Source organism: Calidris pugnax, unplaced genomic scaffold (assembly GCF_001431845.1).
Source record: "Calidris pugnax isolate Ruff unplaced genomic scaffold, ASM143184v1 scaffold8, whole genome shotgun sequence".
In the NCBI taxonomy this organism is placed as follows: domain Eukaryota; kingdom Metazoa; phylum Chordata; class Aves; order Charadriiformes; family Scolopacidae; genus Calidris; species Calidris pugnax.
The window spans coordinates 9,925,708-9,952,319 of record NW_015090830.1 but is presented as its reverse complement, the minus strand read 5'-3'; the positions used below and the strand labels follow the sequence as shown (position 1 = coordinate 9,952,319).

General features: G+C 36.1%; 1 protein-coding gene across 3 annotated transcripts in view; it reads left to right on the top strand.

The window, feature by feature from the left end:
- The window catches only part of CDH9 (cadherin 9, type 2 (T1-cadherin)), a 92,634-nt gene extending 66,392 nt beyond the window's left edge, over positions 1-26,242 (top strand). For all 3 annotated transcript variants that reach the window (XM_014941002.1, XM_014941000.1, XM_014941001.1), the window contains 9 exons: positions 2,952-3,071; positions 5,191-5,358; positions 8,837-9,024; positions 10,388-10,641; positions 11,612-11,748; positions 13,116-13,237; positions 21,947-22,064; positions 22,154-22,405; positions 25,258-26,242. In XM_014941002.1, the coding sequence (XP_014796488.1) occupies positions 2,952-3,071; positions 5,191-5,358; positions 8,837-9,024; positions 10,388-10,641; positions 11,612-11,748; positions 13,116-13,237; positions 21,947-22,064; positions 22,154-22,405; positions 25,258-25,745 (1,847 nt within the window). In that variant the 3' untranslated portion in view covers positions 25,746-26,242. The remainder of the gene's footprint in view (positions 1-2,951; positions 3,072-5,190; positions 5,359-8,836; positions 9,025-10,387; positions 10,642-11,611; positions 11,749-13,115; positions 13,238-21,946; positions 22,065-22,153; positions 22,406-25,257) is intronic.
- Positions 26,243-26,612: the final 370 nt, after the last annotated feature.

The following is a 26,612-nucleotide window of genomic DNA, read 5'->3' as shown; positions in this document are numbered from 1 at the left end:
CTTCAGCTTTGCAGAGGGACTCTTTCAAAGACTGAATAACACAAAAAAACAGAAAACATTTTAAACATAATTCAGAAAAGCATTCTTCTTTCAAATCCTTTTTTAAATTTATGTCTCATTCCTCATGACTTCTGGAAATCTGTGCTAGTGGGAATTAGTTCTGACACAGAATTATACTGTCCTAGATATGGAGTGATGCTCTCTCTAATTAAGTTTTCCTTTTTGGACTCTATATTCTCCCTTACACATACATGTATACATAAGCATACATAAACACACACACACAAAGGCACTGTTTACACAGATTTAGTCGAGATTTTTTCTTCTCAGGCTATCTTCACAGTTAGCCTTCTGTGTTTTTCTACCCTTAAGACTCCATCCAGCATAGATGTGTTGCCAAAGAGCTTAAGCTTACTGACTCAAATGTACATTTTAGCAAAGAAGAAAAGGATAAAAAAAAAAAATAATGCTGATGCTATAGCACTCATAAAGCTTGACAAATTCAACAGATTCAGCAAATTGCTATTCCTTGGTCATTGTATGCAGATACAGAGAGAATCTTTGAGAGACAAAGCCAACCAATCTTCAAGTTGTGTGAAAAAATATTTAAGTCATCAAAATAAATAAGAAATATAAAGATAAAGGAAAATAAAATAAGACACACTTCTTGAGAATTCTGAGATTTAGATCAGATTTAGAAAGGCTTGCTTGGTAGGATTGGTTTGAAATTCACTGTGTTTTGCAGAAAAGTGATGTTATTACTCCTTAGACTGCTATTGTAGTCATTCTCACATTTTCTCTGTCATCTTTCACACCAGTTGGCTCATGGGGTGTGTTGGATCTTGGCTGACTACCAGAGGCCCACCCAGCTGTTCTCTCCTTCCTTCTTCACAACAGGACAGGGGGAGAAAGTAATATGGAAAAGTTCATGGGTTGAAATAAAGACTGGGAGGTCAATTACTAATTACCATCAGGGGCAGAACAGACTCAACTTGGAAAAAATGATTTAATTTATTGGCCACTAATAATAGAGTTGGATAGTGAGAAACAAAGACAAAAACTAAAACACCTTACCCTTACCCCCAGTTCTTCATCGACTCCACTCCTTCATTCCCGCTCATGTTAGCAGCTGAGGAAGTACTTCTAATTTCTAACTTAGCAGCCTGATCTTTATTTTAAATCATGCTGACTTCTGCTGACAAATGTGGTGAAAGAGCTGCTTGTGATGTAACCTGGACTATAAATAAATAAATGAATAAATACATCCAGATTCTGTGGGACCCATTCAGGTAGGAGTGAGGATAGGGCACAGCTGTCTTAATTAAAATGATCCAAACTGGCTTTGCCTCACGACCAATTAGTTTGTAAATAGTGCTGAGTTCCTTTATTTCACTGTCTTTCCTGGTTTCATTTTGGACCTCAAACGCTAAAAGAAGTTTCTTTCCACATTACAAAAAGCTGCATAAACATTGCTTATTATCCATGAGGATCCTCCTCTATTACACAGCAGACTGTTGGCAGAGAAGAGAGCGAGCTGCATGCTGACAATAAATTTTCTGAGGATACACTTTTGCTACTTATTTTCCACAATTGTACTATTATTTTACTAAGAGGCAGCAGGTCAGGTGTTATAACACTGTTTTTTCACCACTTTACAAAATTCATTAAATAAATGACAACATCGATATTTTGCAAACTATAATGAGATCTAATTCTATATAAGATCCACTTGAATTATCTGGTCGTGACCTTTGAAGTTTCTGTAGGGTTACAGCTTTCTCAGCAACCATAATTATATGGTGCTTGAGCCTCAGTAAACAAAGATATAAATTCTCAGTGAACTTCAATCTAGAGAGGCTGAGTGTGAAGAAAAAAATGAATATAGGAAATTATATCACTTAAGTGAGCAGTGCTCATTAGACCTTTTTTCTTTTAAGAAAAGTGAGATACATAAAAAATACCCAGCCAAAAATAGGGTAAAGAGCTTCTTCTCAGTCATCCTTGGTAAGGAGTTAAGGAGTTTTGCACATCTAGCCATTGGACTCCCTGCATTTATCCAGACGTTTGTCTGCTCTAGATTGTGTTACCAAAATGTATCCTGACATCTTGAAAATTTCTTAGAAATAAAAGGTTGTGAAGAACAGTTTTGTCCTTTTATATATCTTATAAGAAATGCTCTACAGGAGCTTTGTTTGCTTCTGGTCCATAAACTACACAAAATATATTGGCTCTTAATGCTCTTAATTCCATATAGCCTATATTCTCCTCATTGTGATCACAGGACATCAGTAAGTCATTTTCATGCAAAAGAAGTCAATGCTGAAAAAATGTAGTTATTGTTTAATAGAAACTATTTCTTATAGGTGGATAACTTCAATCAAGACAGTAAAAGACCCACAGAATCTCTTACTGCAATACCAAGCCAATTTTTTAAAAGCATCTTAAAAATTAGTTAGGATTACACAAAATTTTTTATTCAGTCTGACTTCAGATACTTGGAGGTTGTAATCTAAGCAGAAAATGTGTATAAGGAAATTTGCTTTAGGGTAATTTACTGGTTAAGCCAAACTTAAGAATCATAACAGTACTTTTCACACAGCAGTTACCTACTTTTCAAGTGAACAGTTTCAACTGAGGTCATGTTATTGCCAGAGAACAAACTTCAAACCTGTTTGATCACCAGAAAACCTTATTGATGTGTTGGGTTTCAAAGATGTGTATCAATCCCTATGCATTTACTGATGCTTAACTGAAGCATGAAACTTAAGTGATAATGATTTTAGTTTTAGTCACAAGGAAGATGAATCTTTATTTTACTGTTTGTTTGGGTAGGATAACAATGAATTTGTCAACCAGCTGTTGTTTGCTTTTTTTACCAAATTCAATACTGAAACCACCGTATGTGGTTTACGAGAAGTAGGTTCCTGATTCCTTGTTTGGTACCCATTTAGGTACATCTGTTATTCAAGTGACAGCCACAGATGCTGATGATGCCAACTATGGAAACAGTGCCAAAGTGGTGTACAGCATCCTCCAGGGACAGCCATATTTCTCAGTGGACCCAGAAACAGGTTAGCAATTCATTCAGTCTTACATTTTGTGATGACAGACACAGAATGCAGGGATCAAGACATTTTTCACTTTTATTTAAACATTTAAAGATCACTGTTAACTGTAGAGGTCAACAGTTAAGAAAGGGTGTAGAATTTTGTAGAGTCATGGAAGTATTAAAGCTTATTTTACACTAATTTCTAGGAAATTAATCTGTTTGTCTTTAAGAAAAGAAAAAAGGAGCTGGACAATTTCAGACTATAAGGTAAGAAAAACCACATTAAAATAAGCCTCAAAGGTGAGTTAATTATTTCTAAAAGTTCATGATAAATTCTTGGTCATTGACAATTTTTCACTCAAGAAGTTTTTTGAAACTACTCTGATTCCAACAGCTATTAGAATTAAAGCAAGAAGTATTAATGCTTTTAAGTTCTAAAGAGTGAATGGAGCCCTTTTCACTGTTATGCAGGAAATCAGACAAGAGACAGACACAAAGAAGTAAAACTTGTGTGAACTTTGGATATCTATAATGCAAAACTGGTGTTCAAAAAAGAAACAATATCTGCATCTGTCCCTGCCCTGCCCCTTCCTTCAGATACCTAATCCTAATGCACATAAGATTTACCAGGCCTTGCATTAGCTTGTTCCTGCATGTTATCAAAATCGTACTGGTTTGAGAATCCAAAATTTAAGTGCAATTGTGCTCAGAATCCCCAAAGTTTCTACTCTATTGAGCATGCTCAAATGATGGCTAATTTCCTTTTGAAACAATTTTTTTTAAATAGAGCAAGGGCATTATATCAAAAGGAAAGGAAGAGTCACATGGCTATATTTTTAAAAGGGAACATAATAATTATGCCTAGGATTAAAGTGTTAGGGTTTTTTCCCACCTTTTCCTGTCTCTCTCCTTTTTCTCTTTTCTCCAATCCCCTACTCAAAACATCTTTACCAGGATCAGTACCACATGGCCATTTACTAATGGCAGCAGGTGGTTAGGTGGGCAGATGGTTTGGAGCAGACCTGGGCTCTAATCTTTAGTTCTGGGATTATCTTTCATTTTTATCCAATTTGCTTTTTAATGTTACATACATTAACAGGCCTAGCTACGGTAATCAGAACCTGGTAGTCCAGGACTGGATTTAAATGCCATAACCACTAGTCTACAGAGGGTTTTTTGTTTGTTTCACTCTCTTTCTAGGAGCAGGAGTTTTCCAGGGTTGCTTTCTTTTTCACATAATAGGATAGCTCAGCTTGTAATGAGAGCTTTCTTCTGAGCTAAGAAAGGCAGGGGTGTGAATCCTCCCAGCAAAAAAGGATGCTGTATTTAAATTCTCCAAATCCACAAACACTCATCACTTTAACCTTGCAGAGCCACCACCCTTGTAAATACAAAAAAAACCCCAAAACCACCAAACCAAATAACAAACAACCAAAATCAACAGCTCTGTTTCTGTGTGTCCACTATAATGAGAAGGTCTTTTGGGCTCTGGATGACAGGAAGACTGAGGCCACTTCTCTAATCAAGCTATGGAATTTTTTGTTTTCTCCCTGAGGTCCCTCTTTTTGTGTGGTGTATAGGAGTCTGAGATATTTGTATTACGTTTAGGAAAATCTTGAAATTAGACATCTAAAAAAGATTTTCCAAGATGAATTTTACAGTTTTTTCCAATTATTTTATTAGCTATAGCCCAGCTGGGCACTAAATTCTGTGACCTCTACAGTCCAAAAGAATTAATTGAAGGCATGTTAGAGTACAGCCTTGTACTATAATATCAAAACCTCACCAGGGCTGGACACTACATAATGCATTAAAACTATAACTGGAGATAGTAACCAAAAAAATTCATTAATTCAACAAATATATTTGTATTTTTTGTCATTGAAAGAATAATTAAACTGATTTATTCATCATAAGCAATGAATAATGTCTCTGTTATATTTATTTCTCTTTTTTCTTAAAATCACATTAAATCAGCCATAAATTGAAAGGTTTATTGCAGTATACCTAGCTTTGATAGTTATGGATTTACATCTGCACAGTATATTTTACATTAATCCATTTAAAAACTGTAAGATTAAAGTAGGTGGTGCTTCTTCCACTTCACCTTTTTGTCTTTCTTTTTCCCTCTCTTCTTCAAGGCATAATCAAGACTGCTTTACCAGACATGAGTAGAGAAAACAGGGAACAGTATCAAGTGGTCATCCAAGCCAAAGACATGGGCGGACAGATGGGAGGACTATCAGGGACCACCACCGTGAACATCACACTGACTGATGTCAATGACAATCCGCCTCGTTTCCCTCAGAGTATGGAGCATCTAATGGTTCTGTTGTTTTCCAAAGAATAGAATTATTCTAAAATCAGCTGTTCCGCTCTTACCAACTGGGATCTTTTCTTTTCCCTCCCTTTTTTCTTAGTATAAATACTGGCCCACTGCTGCATCTGTTTATGTAGCAATATTATTAAGGCAAAAAGGAATCTCTGCCTCTATTTTTTGATAGAAAAATGTTTCTTGGAGTGATAAACTTCCCATCCTTACTTTGCTTACAGGAATGTGAGCTGTAACAATAACTTCGGTTAACTGCAGGGACTTGAAAGCCTTTAGAGGAATTTGATTACAAAATCTAGGGTTCTGTTTTTGGAAACACTTTTAGTTCCACATGTTTAGGCATGCAAATATGTCTGCAAATTTTCTAGTGTACCATCTTGCACAGGCAGAGTTGGTCAGGTGGTATGCTCTGCTGGAAGTCTAAGCATTTGGTTTAGGTACTTGTAATCTGTGTTCTTAATGTTGAATGATTTTGATAACCTAGACCAGTTTGACACAATTAAGTTTTTAAAAATATCTCTGTAGAATAAAAAATGGAAAACAATAGAAAGCTGCACAATCCAGAAAGCTTCACAGTAGCATTCTGTGGTAGAAAGGATTATTGAAACTTCATATGACTTTTTAAATCTCTTTTCATGATAACAGATTGCTTCCTAAAAAGAGAGGGGAGGGAAAAAACTGCAGGCCTCACAAATAAAATACAATTTGAATTCACATTCAGAATTTACTTACTGAGAATCACCTTCACGTGGCAAACTTGAACAGCATTTTTTAACCAACCTTCTTATTTGACTTCAGGAGGGGATACTGCTTAAACATGTATAGCATGATATAGTCCATAATATTTTGGCAAATAGGAATTCTTAAACCTAAATTAGAATGCAGTGTAGCACATCACATTGTAAGCTTTGTTGCTGAATTAACTTAAAAAAATAAAGCTTGAAGAATGCATAGGACTGCAAAATAACTTAGGGTTTTCAGTCTCTGTAGCCTCTTCTTTCAGGATTAGCTGAAGCCTGAAGCCTATGGAAGTTCTTCTGAGTATTTGAATAAACTTCATGTTTGGTACTTAATTATAGAGAAATTTACACAATTTGATGCCTCATACAATATTCTCTCTAGCATTCTACTTTGAACTTAACTGAAATGCATTGGATGGGATATAGAAGATCTGCTATGGGATCTATTCAACAGTGCAATTTTCATTTTGCTGATGACCCTTCCCTCTCATTTTCTTTCTCCTCAGTAAGGTGGTTTTCAACACTTCCTAGAAAATCCAACATATAGACATCTGTAGGTTTTGATTTCTTTTTAGGTAGTTATGAAGAGGGGAATACCTTCAAAGAACTATCTGGTTCTGGAAGTCTGCTTCTTCCAAAAACAATTATCTTCCATTTTCTCTTGTGTGAGGCAACAATAAGTGAAAATGTGACCCAAAGCAGAAGGTGAATTACAAATGCAAGCAATGGGAGTTAATGTCAAGGTATTGAAGAACTAAAGATTGATTTCTCAGAGGGACAGAAGAAAGCAAAATGGCAGAGTGCACTATGTAGTACTGGTTGTTCAAACTGCATTAAGAAGGAACAGATTTTCTCTTTTGTTTCCTGAAAGGAATCCTGGACAGTTAAAAGACATAGGCCGAAGCTGAATTTAAGTGGCACCACAATGAAAATATTACACATTTTGAATTCAATTTTACTTTAAACCAAATTAGCTGTCTTGCATGGCAAAAATGTTTAGCATTCACACAGCACAACAAAAATAAGGAATGCTTTCAGATGCAAAAGCACTCAAGGGAGTTATTTATTCTGGAAGAAATCCTAAGTAGCATGATTAAATCTGTTCTTACAGTATTTCTGGCTCACCTGCCAAACCCTTGAATTTGAGCAAGCCTTCAAACTTATGGTTTAGCTGCCAGGAATCCTAACTTTCATCCCGTTTTCAGCCTTGTTTAAGGGAATAATATGCATTTTAGTATGTGTGGATTGCAGCCAAACAGTCTACTGCTGATTTTTCACTTAAAACGTTGAATTTGTAACAGCAAATACAATTTAGTATCAAGCATTAGCTTCCATTTTGTTACACATCTATATAAATACAAGGTATTTACAGTGACACACTTTTGTGCTTAGGGGATAGAAACTCATTCAGCACCCAGATGTTTGACATATTCTTTGTACTTAAGAGGAACCTTCAGGACGCTTTAAGTGTCTTAAAAGAAAGCAGAAGATGTGCATATAGGAAATAGGCTAGATGCAAGAAAGATAATTGGCTGTACTTCACTACAAGTCAATACATTTATGCAGGTTCTTGTAATCCTTCAAAAAAGGATTGTGCATTATATCAGTTGCTAATTTTGTCAGATTCTTAAGGTATTTTTCTAATGCTTCTAATCCACTCAGTAAATTAATATTAATTTACATGAGAAAACAGATCAAAAGAAACATCAGATTCTGGAATGACACATGTTAAATACTGAATTTATCAAATTTTTTTTACATTTTCTTGATAGTAAATAACTGAAAATACTGATTTAGAAAGATCTGGGTCTTGCTAGTGATGAAAGATCTTCATTGGTTAGTTTTGACTGGTCAAAACCCCATCTGATTAATACTTTTTGTGCAACCGCTTGCCTTTATAATTAGATTTCTATTTCAAATGTTGTCCAAAAGTACATATAAATTCACTTTTCATACACATAGGCAAGAATAAAATTTTTGTAATCAGACTTTTTTCTAGAAAACCCTGATTATAAAAACATTAAATGAAACCAACCATTGAAAGAGCACAAAAAATATGTGCAGAGTAAATTAAAGAAAAATCAGAATGTATCTGCATTTCAATTAAACATAGCAATTAACATGAGCATGTACCCAACTGCTTTTTACCACGACTCTTTACTATGTATTACCAATAAAGGATGAATGAATTACTTTCACAAAAGAACACCTACAAATCTGGAATTTTTCAACGGAATAAAAGAAATAAAAAAAGTCTATTCTAATTTAATCTTTTTGTAAAATCCACACTGGTTTCTACAAGTCTTGAGCCTTCAGAAAACAAAACAAAACCCCCTACTACTTCTAAATATATCTGGGAACATTTATAGAAAACTGAGAAAAAAATTTATGCTGTTAAATAATCAAGGTTAGAACTGTCGCCTTATTGTTAAACTTCTCTATTCCTTATAGCTGAAGAACAAAAAACAAAAAAAAAAGAAAAAAAGCATTAAAAGCACAGTACTAAATGGCTTTTAAGAATCACTTGAAGTTTTTGTGACAGTTTGTCAATCAAGTCCAAACTCTTTTTTAAAGCTTAGTGTGAAGACTAACAGCATTTCTTGTAAAGTGTTTCAAACTTCAAGTTACTTAAAAATCCATGTGAAATTGAAGATGTTTATTATTCAGAAGAACAAAGCACCTCAAAATAATAAATGCTTGATTTCACCCTTCCAGGCACTTACCAGTTCAGCTCTCCTGAGTCTGCACCACCTGGGACTCCTCTCGGCAGAATTAAAGCCAATGACCCTGACGTGGGTGAAAATGCAGAGATTGAGTATAGCATCTCCAATGGGGATGGATCAGACATGTTTGATATCGTCACTGATAAGGACACACAGGAAGGGATTATAACTGTCAAAAAGGTTTATTTTTTCTCCTTCTCTTTTATATGTACTTAGCTCTCCAGGTGTTATGGTTATTTTTCTTTTTTCCAGGGGAAGGGAGGGTAGATCTCACAAGGGGTCAGGCTGCCAAGGAGTTGTTGTATTAGTTTTGCTCTCTTTCTTCAGCAGATATCTGTTATTTTCAAGTCTCAAGGGAAATTTACTGGCATGTCACTTCACATAAAGCAATATTTCAGTGGCTGCTGTCTGTTCAATATATATACTCTCACACACAGTACTTTTGAATTAGGGCTGTGAAAACCTGGAGGGGTTCAGTTCACAGGGGGGGTTGTCAGCTGGATGCTGCAGTAAGTCTCACAATGGCTGGAGGCTCACCTGAAGTTTGACGAACTTACACCTCCAAGGCTAAACTGTCTCTTTCTAATCTGCCCAACAGTCAGGTTTCTCCAGTACCTAAAATCTGTCTTGGTTTAAGTCCAATCTTGGTGAAACTTAAGTTGTCACATACTATATCAATGGAAGTCCAAAGAGCAAAGACATGGTCAGAAATTTAATACAAAATACCATCTTTGACAGATTTATTGGTTGCTTTTTAGTGTTCAGAGTGTTGAACTCTGAATACAGTTTTTGGTTCTATTATTACCGAATAGAATCAGTAACAATTAATTGATATCTACACATATATATATAATATAGACCTATACACATATATTTGGAAACATGTGTATTTATGTATGTGCATGCATGTATATGTGTGCACATAGGTATGTACGTATACAGATGCATATATAGATATGCATAGTATAAATGTCACATAGATTGGAAATCAGGGAGGCCAGGGACAGGTCTGGGTTGCTCCTGATAGAAAATAAGCAAAGGTAGATGGTAATGGAAGAGGAGTAAAGAAAAAGGAAATAGGACAGAGAACATTTAAGAGCTGGGATAATTGTTCTTGCTCCTACAAATGAGATGAGTAAAGTAAGACCTTTAGCAACTCCTTCTTGTGGATTAAGTCCAACTTCCCTGTTTCTTTCTCTATTCGTGTTTTTCTATACATTGACAGTTGGACTAGATGATCTGAAAGGTCCCTTCCAACTTATATAATTCTATGATTCTATGACCTCTCCTGGGTTTCCAAGAATCAGAGCAAGTAGTAGGCAGAGTGATCATAATTGCCTTGCTAACCTATAATACTCCTTATTTTTCTTATACCTAGAACAAGCCCTAATATACCTTATATTTTCCAAGATACATTAAATAATTTTAGAGATTTTGCTCTTAAAAATGCCTATATTTCTAATTTAGCATTATAAAACTCACTCACACTTCTAGTAAAGTGACACAATTTTCTTTATTGCTATTGTTATTATTTGCTCCACAGCATCTGGATTTTGAAAGCAAGATGTTATACACCTTAAGAGTTGAAGCAATCAACACTCATCCTGATCCTCGTTTTCTTCAGCTGGGGCCATTCAAAGACACAGCTTTGGTCAAAATTTCTGTGGAAGACATAGACGAGCCTCCAGTGTTCAGCAGACCCTGGTATTTAATAGAGGTAGATGAAGATGCCAAGGAAGGAAGCATTATTGGACAGGTTGAAGCCCAAGATCCAGATGTAACAAAGAAGGCAATAAAGTAAGCTACTACACAACATAAAATGCTTTAGATGTGGGTTAAGTCTCATGCACAAAGTGTGATGAGAGTGCAATGTAATAGGGTGCCACTTGAGTAATTAAGCCCATAGGAGCTACTGAAAAGTGTCAAGCAGAGAAATATCCATGGGAGCTTGTGAAGGCAAACACAGTTAATAGTGTAGGCTATACTTCTGAACAAGGCTCTGGGGACACATAACAGCAGCTTTCCAGTATCTGAAGAGTGCCTACAAGAAAACAGGAGAAGGACATTTTAAAAGGGTGTGGAGCAATAGGACAAGGGGTAATGTCTTCAAACTGGAAGAGGATAGATTTAGATTGGATATCAGAAAGAAATTTTTCACTATGAGGGTGGTGAGGCCCTGGAATAAGTTGCCCAGAGAAGCTGTGGAGGGCCCATCCCTGGAAGTGTTCAAGGCCAGGCTGGATGGGGCTTTGAGCAACCTGGTCTACTGGAAGGTGTCCATGCTCATGGCAGGAGCGTGGAAACTAGATAATATTTAAGGTCCATCACAACCTATACCATTCTATTATTCTATCTCCAAAATATCTTGTTGTAAATTATACTTAATTATATCTGCAATGCCTGTCCTTTGATGACTGAGTTTTCCAAGAAACAATTAATTTGCAAATTATTATCTAAGAATGTCCACTTTTAGTTGTTATTCAAGCATTCACTTTATAAGCGAAAATATAATTTCAAACCTCAATCAAACAAACTGCCTATATAAATAGTTTGCTCTTCATCCCACTCACTAGTCTTAAAAAAATGTTTCTCAGTATTTGTAACATGCTGCACTCCTCAGGCAGCTACATGAACACTTAGGTTAATTGTAAAGAAAACATTCTTGATTAACCACAGTTAAAATTAGAAAACTTTTAGAAGTGGCTGTGAGCTAAACTAGAGACTGTAGCAGGGGACAGTTATGCTCAGTTATACTGTATCTTGACAGATATTCTGTGGATCGACACACTGACCTTGACAGAATATTCAACATCTATTCAGGAAATGGATCCTTGTTCATCTCAAAGCCACTTGACCGGGAAGAAACTCCCTGGCACAACATCACTGTCATAGCAACTGAAATCAGTAAGTTGGAGATCATTTATCTCGGAAGAACAATAGAACTGATAAAAGACTGAAATTCTACAGTGTCTATAATTCATCTTGTTTCATTAGTTTTGCCCTTATTCAGATCAATAGACAGATTATCTTTAAATGGACACCTAAAAGTTCAATTTACTGCTTTAGGATTATTTTAGCCTGTTTATGGAAAAATAATTTGGAATTATCAGGCTTAAAAAAAGCCTGTGCGGTATACATTAGACAAGTTTACTGGCACCCTCAGAATTCCCAGCAAATAATTTGGTGCAGATGTGATGCACTGGTTTTATCCTAAGCTAAGTCTCTGGGAAAATCCTTGGGAAATAAGATGTCCATGATAGACAGACAATACATTGTCAGAATGACCACTATAAATGGGGGAATAAATTATGCTTTACCTCAACTGCTTTAACTATCTCAGGAAATGGCGTCATTTGAAGCCAAGACTAGAGGAAATTCTTTCCCCTCCATGTCTCAAACAAACCCTGGCCCTAAGTCTTTCACCTGGATTCTTTACTATTCTGTTGGAACTTTTAGATCTGGGTCTCTTGCCTGACTTGTCTTTCCAGCTGACAGTCACTGGAAGGGAAACAGAGACACTGATTTTAGGGAACAAATTTTCTCCCTTCCTTCATTCTCCTTATAGATTCCCCAGGAGTTTATGTGCTTAATAGTCCATAAGTCAGATATTATGGATAGATTAATTATTTATGTGTTTTCAGAAAGATTGATACTTTTTCCTCATAAATGCTTTTTCACCGTTTGGTCAAATATGGTTTCCATCTCATTCAATAGGTGTCCTGCAAGACTCATCTGCAGTGATAGCTTAACATTGGAGGTCAAGTTTGTTGAGACCAATTTATGATAACATCTACATATCCCCCTTTTTTTTTTGTTTTGGTTTTTACATGTTGGGGAGAAAGGACAAGTTTGGGTTGGTTTTTGTGTGTTATTGTTGACTTACAATGTTTAAATGCTTTACTGATTTGAATGAGTAAATGTTCTTGACAGCTCAACCTCAGGAAATGGTTTTTGCAATGAATCATTTACTGCACTGATGTATGAAATACAAGTCAATAATAACTCAGTGACTTGTTTTTAATGCAAATCAATTTAAGTTGTATTATTTCAATATATACTATAATACAATGATTTGTTTCAACTATAAATAGGGCTTTTATGCATATGGAATGTATGTCAGTAGAAAATGAAATACAATTGCTTTAATATAATGAAGATAAATTAACATTTTTAATGTCTATTGGAAAAAATATATTAGATAATTCCAGACCTTTTCATAAACATAGACTGTAAAACTTTGTATTGCAATATAAATAATTTTCTTGTTTCAGATAATCCAAAACAAACAAGCCAGATACCTGTCTTCATCAAGATTTTAGACATAAATGATCATGCACCAGAATTTGCGAAATACTATGAAACATTTGTTTGTGAAAATGCAAAAGCAGGACAGGTAAACAAATACCTATGTTACTGAAGAACTTGTAATGAAACTGACCTGGAAAACCATCATGAAGACTTCACGGTACCTTTATTTGAACAACTGCAAACCGACCCAGCTTTTAATCCTTACCTTCTACAGAAGCTACTAGTTGATTCAAAAAGGGTTTGAGGAGATAGGAGATGTGGGATTTTACCATAGTATGATAACATAGCATATAATACAAAATCATACTTCAAGGTAGTTTTTCATTGCTAATATCAGAAAATATTTTTCAGAAGTAGTTATGCATAGCACTACAAAACCCTCATGCTGTTTGATAATTCCATTTCTTTTGGATTTTTTCAAAGCCTTCAAGTACACAAAACTGCAAAATCTTTTATTATGCTTCATTAAAAGAGACGTGAAAAATGAACTTTAAAAAAAATAAAAGATAATACAACTGTCTCCTGTGTAAGTTAAACTTCAGTTTGGAATTGAATTGAATTTGGTCAAAGCTCATATATATCCCTTTTTAAATTATCCATCATCTCAGCAATTCTGTAATAATCTAAAAAGACAACAAAAAGATTTGTAGAGAAAACTAAGTGATAACTGGGAACTGCGAAAGAAGGCAGATAGAACTCAGAGGCAGGACTTTATAGAAATCTTTTAATATTACTGCTGCTACAACTGACATGTATTTACAGTAATGCCATTCAGCCTTTCAGTTTTAAATCCTGTGAAGAGAGATGTATGTTTTGATGATTTTTATTCTTAAAATATTTATCATAGAATTTGATTTTATAGCAGATTGGGTACCTCTAGATTGTCTTTTGAGCATGGGCCTAAAATCCTTGCATGAGCCTCTTCTCTAGACTGATGTATTTTTGAGGGGGAAAAAAAGCTTGTAAAAAGTAGCAGTACCTGAGATGAGTCTAAAATTTCAGGTCCTACAGAACTCTAGACACATGAAGAACATGCAATTTACCCGTTGAAATTCAAATGATGTTTTATGAACGGTTTAACAGATGAGGAAAAAACAAACAAACAAACAAACAAATAAAAAAAATACACAACTAAAAAGCCCCCAAACCCCAGCACTAAAAAAGAGAGAAAAAGATAATACAAGGATACAGCTGATTGCTGGAGTATGCCTTCAGTTCTACTTATTTTTCATTCGTTATACCTAATACTAGAATTTAAGTAAGTAGGTTAGAAAGACAGAGGATACTTTGAGTGAAATCACTTGGCTTTGAAGAAGTACTTGACCGTTATTTTAATTTTTTTTCAAGAAAGTCTTACTATTTTTGATGCAAATGACATAAATAGAGGAATAAGCATATCAAAGACATTGAAGGAATTATAATATCAGAAAAATTAACAAGGAGCACCTTTCCAAACAACTGAGGTTTATGATCAGAAAAATGTGCCTTAACCAGTCACATACATTGTCACATACATACAGTTCAAGCCTTACAGAATGAGCAAAAAAATCCCTAAACTTCTGGTTATTGTGCCATCATAGTTTTATTCTGTGATTTATAAACTGTTTTTCCAGGTGGAATATGTTCATATAATTCTAGCCATTAATTTCAAACAGCTGGCATATGACCTAAATTCTGTCTGTGCAACAAAATCTCTTTGCACAAGATGAAACTGACACAAATTAACCTTAAAATCTCAGTATAACGACTGATAGCAAAATGAGTGATGTATTTTAATTGCATAATATAAAGAAAGGTTCCAAAGCTTACAAATTAAGATTTCATTGAAATTAATTATATGCAAATTTATCAACCAGCAAACACAAGTTTTGTCATATATTTGAACCAAGTTCAATCCAAGAATACCTCTTGTCAGTTTCCTTAACCTAATTGCCATCTAGTCTAGCATACTTGATAAAATATCCATTAACGTATAAGATTTCATTTATGTTTCTGGTAAATTCTCTGCTTTTCTAACAACTGAGATGATGAAGACAGGTACATTGTTATTCAGACCTCCCTTATATCTAGTGTACCAATGTAATTCCAGGAATTATTTTCCCTAATTAGAAAAATCAACAAAAATACTAGAAAAACAGCGTGCACCAAGTGTAGCTGGAGAAAAATGAGAGAACCAGACTGTTATTCTATTTATTGACAATGGAGTTCCTCAAGACAGGCATCTTGGGTTCATATCTGGACATTTACACATAGTTTACTCAGGATTTCAGAAAAAAGATTACCTTCAGTGCATGGGAATGCTTTTATTTTGGTGCCTAAAAATAGTAATGAATATAGAAATGCAAACGTGAATATTTTAGTCACGGATGCTAAGTTCCAGATATTACTCATATTTCCAGAATTGATAGTGTTTAGCAGGTCTACTGTGATACAATAAAGACACAGAATCATGTTGTGTTCATTTAGTACTACTCTTCCTTCTTTTAGAGACTACCTAAACAGCTGTCTTACTAAAATCATTATTTCTTCTTGACATATCACAGTAGTGTTTCTACATCTGGTGCCCATAGCAGGACAGCGGGACTGAGAAGATAACTACATTTAGTTAATTCTTAAATGTTTTTTTTTTAAATCAGGCCCAGCTATTTATCACATCCCTCACTAAGGAGTCAGAATGATCAAATATTGCTGTCTGCCACCTGGTGGCGTTACTCATTCTCAATATCAGCAAGTATGAGAGGCTGCATTCGTTGTGGTTTTCAGAGGGCCTTAGGAACATCAGAGGAAAGAAAATCCTACAGAGTGTCTCCTCCTCCCCTGCCACTCTTTGGTCCTCAAATAGCAATGGTATAACTGGGGTATAACTGGGGAGAAACGTTATCACTAGAGGTGCATAAACAACGACATTCATTAGGCTGGAACAGATTTGTCACCATGCAAGTTCTGTTCCACTGGCTAACACACAGGCTAAAGAAAATTATGACACAGCCTTCCTCTCACACAATTTAGAAATCCCTAATCCTTTGATGGTGTGCTAGAGCCCCAGGGACTGTTGTGGGGAAGGCTCTGGTACAAGTTCTCTCACGCCCTTGTCACAGGAATTAATTGGGTCTTTTTAGCTGGATTAGAGGTTGAGTCCTCTCCATGGAAACCAGGAAGATTTACTTGAAAAGGAGACTGATTCAAATGAACAATTTACTAGTAAGAATTTAGCTAATTTCAACACCTATGAACAATAATATTTAAGAAAATAACTTGGGTCACTTTTTTTGCACTGATGCTATATTCTTTCTTGCCGTTCAGGGGATCTCAGACATCAGAACAGAGAAAGAATTTGTTTCTTCTTCCAGAAAGCTGACAGATTTTTCTTTTCATTATTCTCCATGCCCCACTCCCTTTTTCAGATGAAGCAGACCAAGATCACATGTTCAGTGTGGCCACCGCTAATTATCACTCACGAGTTGCTTATATATTGTAGCTGCCTTCTCTAGGTAGACACCTATTGGCTTGGTTTAGTGAGAGACAGTCTGTCTCTCTTTTGAAGTAAGAGTTGGAGTTCAAGGGAGAATTTTCCAACTTCTGATAAGCATTCAGTCCTGCTTTAAACCTGCCAACACATTTGTGGAAAAGAGCCAAGACTTGAAAACCAAACTGTTTTGCATTATCAAGCACGAAGCTTTGTTAAGTGGCAGGCATTTTAGAACATTTCTTAAGACATAAAACATCAAGATCAAAGGTCTATTCACACACGTGATGGAGGCTGCTTTCTGCATCTAGCAGCGTACAGATGTATAGGCTAGAATTGTGCCTGAACATGTGCGATCACTCAAGCCACAAAATGACGAGATGGGCATCCACTGACAGCTAGATTGATTTGGAAACACCTCTACGTGGGAACACTTGAACTGTATTATTACTTCAGTCCTGGAGGAATGTAGCCACTTCAGAATCTTCTACAAGATCTTCATCCCACCCACTTACTATGCTATTAATACATTCAAGATTAGTTAATGATTGAGCCTACCAGATCAAAAGTGTTTTTCTTTCACAGTTTATTGCAGTCAAAGTGGTCAAATCATTCCAGATTCCTTGAGAAATATTTGCAGCACAGAGCAAATTTAATGAATTTCAAGACTGACAAAACTAGTGGTCCAAGATCCAGGATTTGTTCTGTTCTCTTTTATACCACTTCTGAAAAAAGTGTCAGACAAAACCAAACAGTATAATGTCCCAAATACTCCTTTCTGAAGTGCGTAGTGATATTTTTTAAGTCTTATCGCAGAAGCAGCTGAAAATAGACAAACGACGTTTGAGAAATTTCTGTTGTACAATATCCAGGTTTAACTAAGAGCATAATACAGCAAGAATTAAATCCCATATGATTCAAGTGGATTGAAGGTCTACTCCTCTGCAAATCTATAACCTCATGCAAGAGAAAAACAAAATTCAGCAGCTGTTACTGTATGTCTAGCTTAACAATATCTGTCTCCAGTGGTCTTACTTCTCTGAGACTAGAAGTACAGTTTTTATACTGTATGACAATCACATTCTTATAAAACTTTAGAAAGGCATTGTCTACAAGAGCAGGCCATCTTTAAATACCTGTGAAAGAGACATTATTTTTCACTGTCATATTTATAGTTAATTTTAAAAGAAGCTTTTTTGAAAAAAAAAGTTTTAAAAAGAAGATAGCAATCACCAATATGCTGCTTTTTATTTTGTAAAGAAGCAGCAGTAGATTACATTGTGGACATCCTACTTGTCCCAAATTTTGTTTTATTAGTACAAATTTTTAACCTGAAAATACATTGCATCTGTCCGCTCATAGACCTCATCTTGTTCAGTTTTCTTCAATGAACCTTTCAAGAATCTGTCTGAAGCATGTTGCTGCATTTTTAAAAGGTATATCCAAGGTGGAGCCAATGTGTAACTGTGGTTTATTTGCATAACATGCCAAGCCAAAAGCACATTTAATAAGTGGCTAGTGCTGACTTCTATACTGTTAAAGATGCATTGTTAGTCTAATTCTTACTTTAATGGTTCCTATATTCCTATTAGAGGCAGCTCCAAGACTGAGCCCGCAACCCAAGTCCCCTACTTGTGCAGCTCTCCATGTCCACAAATGCAGAGCACAGTGACCTTTGTTATTTCAGAATGCCCCCACCTAGCTTTTACTCACTTTCTGTCTTTAAAACAGCTTGAAGAAAATTGGAGATCAGTGTGCATCTAGGGATGTACCAGCTAGGCAGTCTATTCAACCCCAACCACTTTTACAGACATAAGTATGAATAGATATAAAATAGCTTGAACATAAACTACAATAAAAATTTTGACCTTGGTATAAGTCCTGGCCTTAAAAACACAACATCGAGGACAAAAAAAAACCAACAATAAAACAGTATTACAATCAAACCATTTCCCAATTTGAAAAAATTATGTCAATGGGAAATGGATCCAAACACTTTAACAGAATCTCTGTCTTCATCGTGAAATAAATTCTTCACGAAATGTTTCCAGTGGCAATAATTCCTCATTCACAACTCATCTTACATTGTCAAGCTGCTAAAGCCACTTTGTCCTAGTGTAAAGAGAAAAACTTATGCCAATGCCTAAACTTAAATTTTCAGTACAGAACAGAAATACTTAAACAGAACTTGAAATAGGATCCACGCAAGTGTGAGACTCTTTCTTTAAATGCACAAAAGTGCCCATGTACGTGCACACACAATCCTCAAATTAATGACAATAATGCTGTATTTTCCCAGTTGTGCTCATTGACATGGGAAACATAAGAAAAAAATGGGAGTGTTTTTTATTTTCTCTAAGCCTGATAAGCTTGAAACATATTCGAGTAAAAGTCAAATTCTTGAGATAACTCTTCCTTCATAAATCTTACAGTGTCAGAGATATTTCTCTGAACTCCTGGTGACGAGTGATCACAACTCAATGTCCATAACTGCTTCAAACCAGAAGAGTACATTTCCAACATGGAATGTACATGAAACAGCACTAATTTCTTTTGTATAACCATGATACTTAAAATAAAAATAGCCACATCTCTTTCATTGCTGCCATGATAATCATTAACATTATTCTCTCTTATTTACAGCTGTATAAATAAAAAAAAAAAAAACACCTTAATTAGATAACATTTCTAACTTCCTTTCCACTGTTCATCATTTGGAAAAATTCACCTGCAATCATCCTTCCTCGTTGCTCTTTTATTTTCCCATCTTTCCTGGTGGAAGAACAGCTGGTTCTCAATTTATGCAGCCAATAGTTAGAGTAGGTAATAAGTTGGTTTTCTTTTTTTTTATTCTTCAGCCTTACCCTCAACAATAAGTTTTCAATGTAATTAGGTTCCTCTATGCCTGGCACAATTGTCCTCCTCCATGTGATTTGCACATGAAGGGAATCAAATCCAGATCCTACAAATATCCCACTGATTACATCTCATAAAGCCCCAAGATACTCAACTGCAATTTCTGGTAGCTATTATATCAGGATATTTTCTCCTTGAGTTTTTCAGCAAGTAAAAGCACAAATATTAACACTTATTCTAATTTTCTCTCTTCTCTCTGGTACTTCTACACTTTTTCTGTCTTTTCAAACTTGTAAAAATGTGAAAGGAATTTTTTCTCATTTCAACTTGGTATTTTAGTCCTATCAGATGAATTATTTTTGGTAGCAATATTAATTTTTTGCATTAAACAATACAAAACTAAAATTAGGGAATATCCTGGTCTTGCTCTCTGTATTGTCACTCTCAGAGGTATATTATGGCAAAGAGAAAAGCAATGGAATATTGGGAAAATGTTGGCATAATCAGAGACTCAGCAACATACTGAAAGGGCTGCTTTGCCATAAACAGGGTTTAGGATAATCTTGGGAAACATCTAAAACTCAAAACAAATTTTAAAAATCTAAAGAGCCATGATCATCAAATGCTTTAAAAGTGAAGAGATCTTAATATGTAACTGTTATTCTAAACACTCTTAGAAAAACCGTATAACCCTGCCTTCACCATAGTCACATCCTCTTGTGCAAGGCTGATGCTCACACATTACCTTCCAAATTCCTCAATACACCTCAAAAATAAAAAGAAAATGATAAAAAAAAAAAGTCTTGTGGTTGTTTTAGGAGGAGCTGCTAGGAAGTGAATGAGCCAAACTCAGACCTTCTCTACTGTTTTAGGTTTGGGTTTTTTTAAATAACAACTCAATACTATCAGCTGCAATAAAAGTATCCCCAAATTGACTAGAAAAAATGGGCCAAATACACATTGCTCAATAAAGTACTAGCAGCAGCAGGTTTCTGAATTATACAGTAAGGAAAGCAGTTTAGTATTTTTGGTCTATATATTATAATTATTTTTGTCTAATACAGTGTTGCATCCTGAGGGATGCTAAATACCCTCCAAAATTTAATTGTATCCTCAAGTCCCACTCAAGCTGATGTTCAGAGAAAGTACACAAGAAAAAGCTGTTCCTTACTTCATTGCTGCAAAGCTTAAAAATCGTATCAGTGTTACTTGTCAATTACTGTATTTCTTGAAGAAGTCATGCTGTACTTTCGCTGGAAATATCAGAAAAACAAGCTGTGAAGTAAGTCTTTGATAACAAGCGGCTTTGATGTCTGTGGGATTTCAGGACACCCTACACACTTGAAAACCTTGAGACAGGCATTGGCTCCCTCATGACTTTGAGAGAAACAAGTCTGACTGCTGAGCTCTTTCTGCCTTTAAGTTTAGGTGCCATAGGAACTTGCCTGTGCTGAGTTGCAGAATCCTTAGTTGAAGCTTACTCCCATTCTCGTGCCACCAAGCTTTGTTGTCTTCTTATTGAACTCAAACTTGTCCTTGCAAGCCAAGGTGGAGTATGGGTGACTCTCCAGTGTGATACTCACTAGGGAGTGCAAAAGACATAGCAGTCAGTCATACGCCTCACTGGAGTTACTATGACTCATACAAGCTGGCATGGTGTTAACGTGGCAATTCATTTCACAAAACACAGCTATTTCCAGGTAGCTTTTCCTTACTCAGTTCTCCAGCTATTATCCGTACTATCTATCAGTCCAACAGCAGGTAGACAGAAAAATACTCTAATTGCTAGTGTATGCATGCACCCACGTATACATGAGTACACATTTTGATGCAACAGGAAAGCCTGTGCGATCCAGAGGTACTGCTGAAACCTCCCTTTCCAGTCTGTTCTACTCTGACCCTATGCTGGCACTATTATCACTCATTCCCAGCTGGGCTTGAGTGGCCTTGTTAGGGCAGCTATAAAGCTCCACAGCCAGGGGTTTTGATTTAGGAGGGAGTAAAGCATCTCTTTTTATTACCTCAGGAGAACCGAGAATCGTGCCAGTGCAGTACTCCAATTTATTGCCAGGAGCAGATGAGGTGAACTGGGAATTAGACCCACTTAACAACTGGTTTACACACTACTCTGTGTCATTGCTACATGAGGCCACAGGAGGTTTATGGCTTATTCAGAAGGGCAATTGTTTCTGTATCACTGAAAGATACTGAGTACAAATCAAAGCACACGGCTGTCTTGCAGGGAGGACTGGCCCCTTTTTTATCCTCTATTATGTGTTTAAAAAATAAAAAACAAAAACAATTTGCTTACTGTAACCTCTCCTGTGTTTATGGGGGGAACACTTGGCTTCGGACATCAGTTTTTGTCTTCAGATAAAGATTCATTGGATTTTTACTGGATGTGAAAAGCAGAGACCTTGTTTCAAACACAAGATTTATAAAATAGCATGAAATATTTTTTTTTCTTTATAGCTGATACAGACTGTGAGTGCAGTAGACAAAGATGAGCCTCCTCGAGGACACAAATTTTTCTTTGAGTTGGTGCCAGAATTTGCTCTTCATCCAAACTTCTCCATTGTTGACAATAAAGGTAACTGCTGACCAGTACCACCTCCCCGGCCCCAATACCACATAAAGCTTCATCCAGAAACATTTGCTTTTTCTGCTTTTCCATTCTAGATAACACAGCAGGAATTATGACTAGAAGAAATGGATACAGCCGTAGTAAGATGAGTACCTACCTCCTGCCAATCATAATATTTGACAATGACTACCCGATCCAGAGCAGCACTGGCACCCTGACCATCCGCGTGTGTGCCTGCGACAGCCGAGGGAACATGCAGTCCTGCAGCGCCGAGGCCTTGCTCCTCCCTGCTGGCCTCAGCACAGGGGCACTGGTTGCCATTCTCCTCTGCATCATTATCCTGCTCGGTAAGTAACTGTGATGAGATGTTCAATTTCCTAAGCAAAGGTTTGATCTCTTCCAGATCCCTAATATTCTTCAACCCCTTATTCACATGACCCTGCAGAACAATATTTCATACCTGACCTGGTCTTTTTTTAATTTCTTTTTTTTTTACCAACTGTTTTCTAAGATGGAAAAGGAGCTGGGAGAGTGAGGGAGGGAGCTGCTTTGGGCTTAGCCCTCAAATGGGCTGTTTGTCATCATTACTATTCAGAAGAATGTGCGAAAAGAATTAGACTATAAATGTTATTTAGATGAAATACATTTGAAAATGTAGGTTGTTTTTGATACCATGCTCATTTGAGTAATATTTTACATTATAAACAGTTCCTCATTTAGATCCAGGACTTTAAAATCATACTCCTGAAGCTCAGTGATAAGTTTCTCAGTGATTAAAAAATTATCAATTATACTAGCTATTTAATCATGAATGATCTTTAATTTTTATACTCAGGAAATATTTAGCTCAAAAGCATAGAAGAGAAATGTTCAATTGCTTGCCAGCAGTAACGAGAGCAGCTGATTAAATAAAGTGTGAGCACAGAAGTTAAATGAGTGGTTAGAAAGCAGAAGCATGAGAAAGATGAGGTGATATAAGAAGAAACTGGAATAAATGCTAGCTCACAACCTGGTGTTAGAAACATAAAAACTGCAACTTGCATGTTTTGCTTACCAGAGAAGTGCCTCCTTAAAAGTGCCATCATCTCTACTTTCCAGTCATAGTCTTTGGAAAACCTCTTTCCCTTTCTACCCATCCTAGAAAACTCAGCTTGCCAAGGGGGCAGTGACAAGCTTACAGGTGACAGTTTATATAATTCTAAGGAGATCACTTTTTTCAGTTTTTAGACTGGATTCAAGCTACCTCCAGTAAACAGTCAGAGGGCTGCAGAAGTTCTTGGGAGAGGGGCAATATGTATAAACATATCTGTACTGCTGAGCATAGGAAATGTACGGTACTTCAGCTCTGACAAACTGAATGTCCATACTGCTTAGGTTCAAGCATCATTTCTGGCCTAGTTTCAGAATTCCCCAGGACGTTGCCAGGCATAGTCTGAGAAGCAGAACCTGCAGGGCACTGCTTTCTGCAGATAATTATGGTTCAAGTTCTGCTGGATCTGGCTATCCAAGTTGCATAGCTCTTAACACCATGTCAACAGTCTCTGGTCTTCAAAGACACCCTTCCTGCCCCAATATAGAGCATGAAATGTATACCATGAAACACATACTCTTACTCTCTCACTATGAAAACGTCACTCCAATTGGCTGAAATGCTTTAGTACAGAATCATTGGACTTAAAACAAAAATCAAAGTGTGCCTTAAGACCACAGTGACAGCACATGAGACTCAGAACATGCTCAGGGACCAGTGCCACACAAAACAAAATTGTGACCATTTTGTGTCTCTTGGCCCCAGGGGCAGAGACCCTGCTCTGCTTAGCGCTACAGACATAGCTGATGCCAGAGTAGCATAAGGCTGAAGAGCATCTAAACAGAATTGTTAGTCTACAGCTGGTGCAGTTCTTGGCACCTAATTTAATTGTTCAACAAGATGTAGTGTGTTAGGATAGCAGGCTGGTGTCACCATGCCCAAAATAGGGAGGAAAATATTAAGTACCCAGATGTGAAAGACACTTCATAATAAACTTCTAGTGATCTGCCCTACTCTTGCATATGAAGTTCTTAAATTTATTTAAGTGGGCTATTACTTGTCTAGCGTTAGGAAAACTTGAAAAGAATGGCTCCTGTACAGATACAAACCCCACAAATTAAATAGAACAGACTGGACATTCACTGCATGATACCATGCCATGTAGAAGATCGCAGTTCCTTCTCCCTACCCACAGTATGTCCTGTCTTCCCTTTTATTCACCAGTACTCGAGTCATTCAGAGTAAAAACTTCACTCCTAAGACTCAACAAACATGCATTGCTGTAATGTGTGGTTTGGTAAACGCTGTTGTACCTCATTGACGCATGATCTCACTGGCCTCCCCTATTAACTCCAGTTACTTAAGCTGGGGTCACATTTTTAAATGCATTTAAGCATTGAATTCCTACTGAAATCAATAGCATTTAGGCACCAGAATGCAGCTACAAATCTTAACTTCAGTTTTTAATTTCCCTCTGTAGAGGTTCATTTTTGTGTCAATCCTTACCTCTTCAAAAGGAAGTTATTCAACTAACATTTCTTAAACTATTGGGATCGGGTTTTTTAAAAGAAACATTTAATAGCAAAGATTGGGTTTCGATTCTTGCAGTCATTGAAGCCAAAAATAGTTTTGTCAATAATATTGATAGCTGAAGGTCTTCAGGCTCTTATTTTCAGAAAGACCTGTAGATCCCACTTTCAAAAGTGAATTAGGCACTTAGGAATACCTAAATCACTGGCTTTCAAGAGTGTGAATTACTTTTGCCAAGGAGATTGAACTACATTTGATGAAATGACCCTTAGTGACTGCCAGGAAGGCAATACTTCACAGAACTAAAATCAAAGTCAAATCCTAGTAGGATGATGTATTTTAAGACATTGTCTACTTTCCAACTTCTGCTTAACTGTATATTTATTTCAAATATACAATATTTTAATCTTTGCTCCCATAGTTTTTAAAAAGCATAGGTTTTTGACTGCTATAAAAACTTTAATATTTTGCCTTATTAACTTCAACTGGCACATAGCTTTTATCACCATTTTTTGACTAAAAATCCCATCCCAGCCTTAAAACTTTCACAGATCAACAGATAATGTGAAATATTTGGTAATTTATTTAATTTCTAACTAACCATCTTCCTTTCTTCATCCATCGTTTGTTTCCTTTCAGTATTAGTTGTCTTGTTTACGGCTCTTAAGAGACAGAGGAAGAAAGAACCCTTGATCATATCAAAGGATGATGTTCGGGACAACATCGTGACCTACAACGATGAAGGAGGTGGGGAAGAAGACACTCAGGCTTTTGACATTGGCGCACTGAGAAATCCAGAAGCGAGGGAGGAAAGTAAGATGAGAAGAGATGTTATCCCAGAAACCATATTTCAGATAAGACGGACTGCACCTGTTTGGGAAAACATTGATGTCCAAGATTTTATCCATAGAAGGTTAAAGGAAAATGATTTAGATCCAGCTGCCCCTCCTTATGATTCATTAGCAACATACGCCTACGAAGGAAATGATTCCATAGCAAATTCACTCAGCTCCCTGGAATCGCTTACCACAGAGTGCAACCAAGACTATGATTACCTCAGTGACTGGGGACCTCGTTTTAAAAAACTGGCAGATATGTATGGTGGAGAGGACAGTGATCGAGACTGAGAAAGTAATCTGTGACCTGGTCAGTGTTAGTGGAATTCATGTCTATGTTACTAGATAAAGTGGCCTACTCTCTCTTGGGAATAAAAAAATTACAAAAAATAGGTGTTGTCTTAGTAAGGGTTTGCTTAATCAATATGTCAACGTGAATGAATATGAATGATTTAGATTTTTAAAAATCTATAATTCACCCTCTCTGCCTAGAAACCTCTGATGAAAGGTTTTAATTGACAATGAAAAGACAATAAAAGGCTTTTTGTGCCTTTACTAATGAGATGGAAACCTAATTTTTTTAATTGCTTTGCATCACCTTTCCTACTAGCTGGGACAGTGTGCACCTACATTGTAACATAATCTCAAAAATATACTTTAAAAAAGATTAATATTACTGCCATATTTATTGAGTTAAATAATGTCTGTGTGTTGATTCATCATGATATTTTTATATATGTATATTTATATTTTTGTATTTTTATTAAATAAATTAGTATTTATAAAAATACTGCTTACTCACGTACTTTGTTTATCATAAGAAACTGTCCAATCTTTCTGAACAAAGAAACTGTGCATTGTGCAATACCTAATTTTTGAATGCATCTTCTTAAACTGGATTAGTGGTTGAAATGTACTGTACAAGAACAAAGAGAGAGCGCTCTGTAATGCGAATGCAGTGTAGAAAAAAGAAAAACTATTTTGAAGTGATTATAAATAAATGCAGTCTGACTTGCAACGTGTATTACTATACAGCATAATAATATAGTTTCATTGTGAAACTTGCCCCCACATACCTTCTTACACGAACAAGTGAGCAGTGAGAGGATTTAACAGATATATGCCCAGGGATTTAAGGAACCATGAAGGTTTATCCTG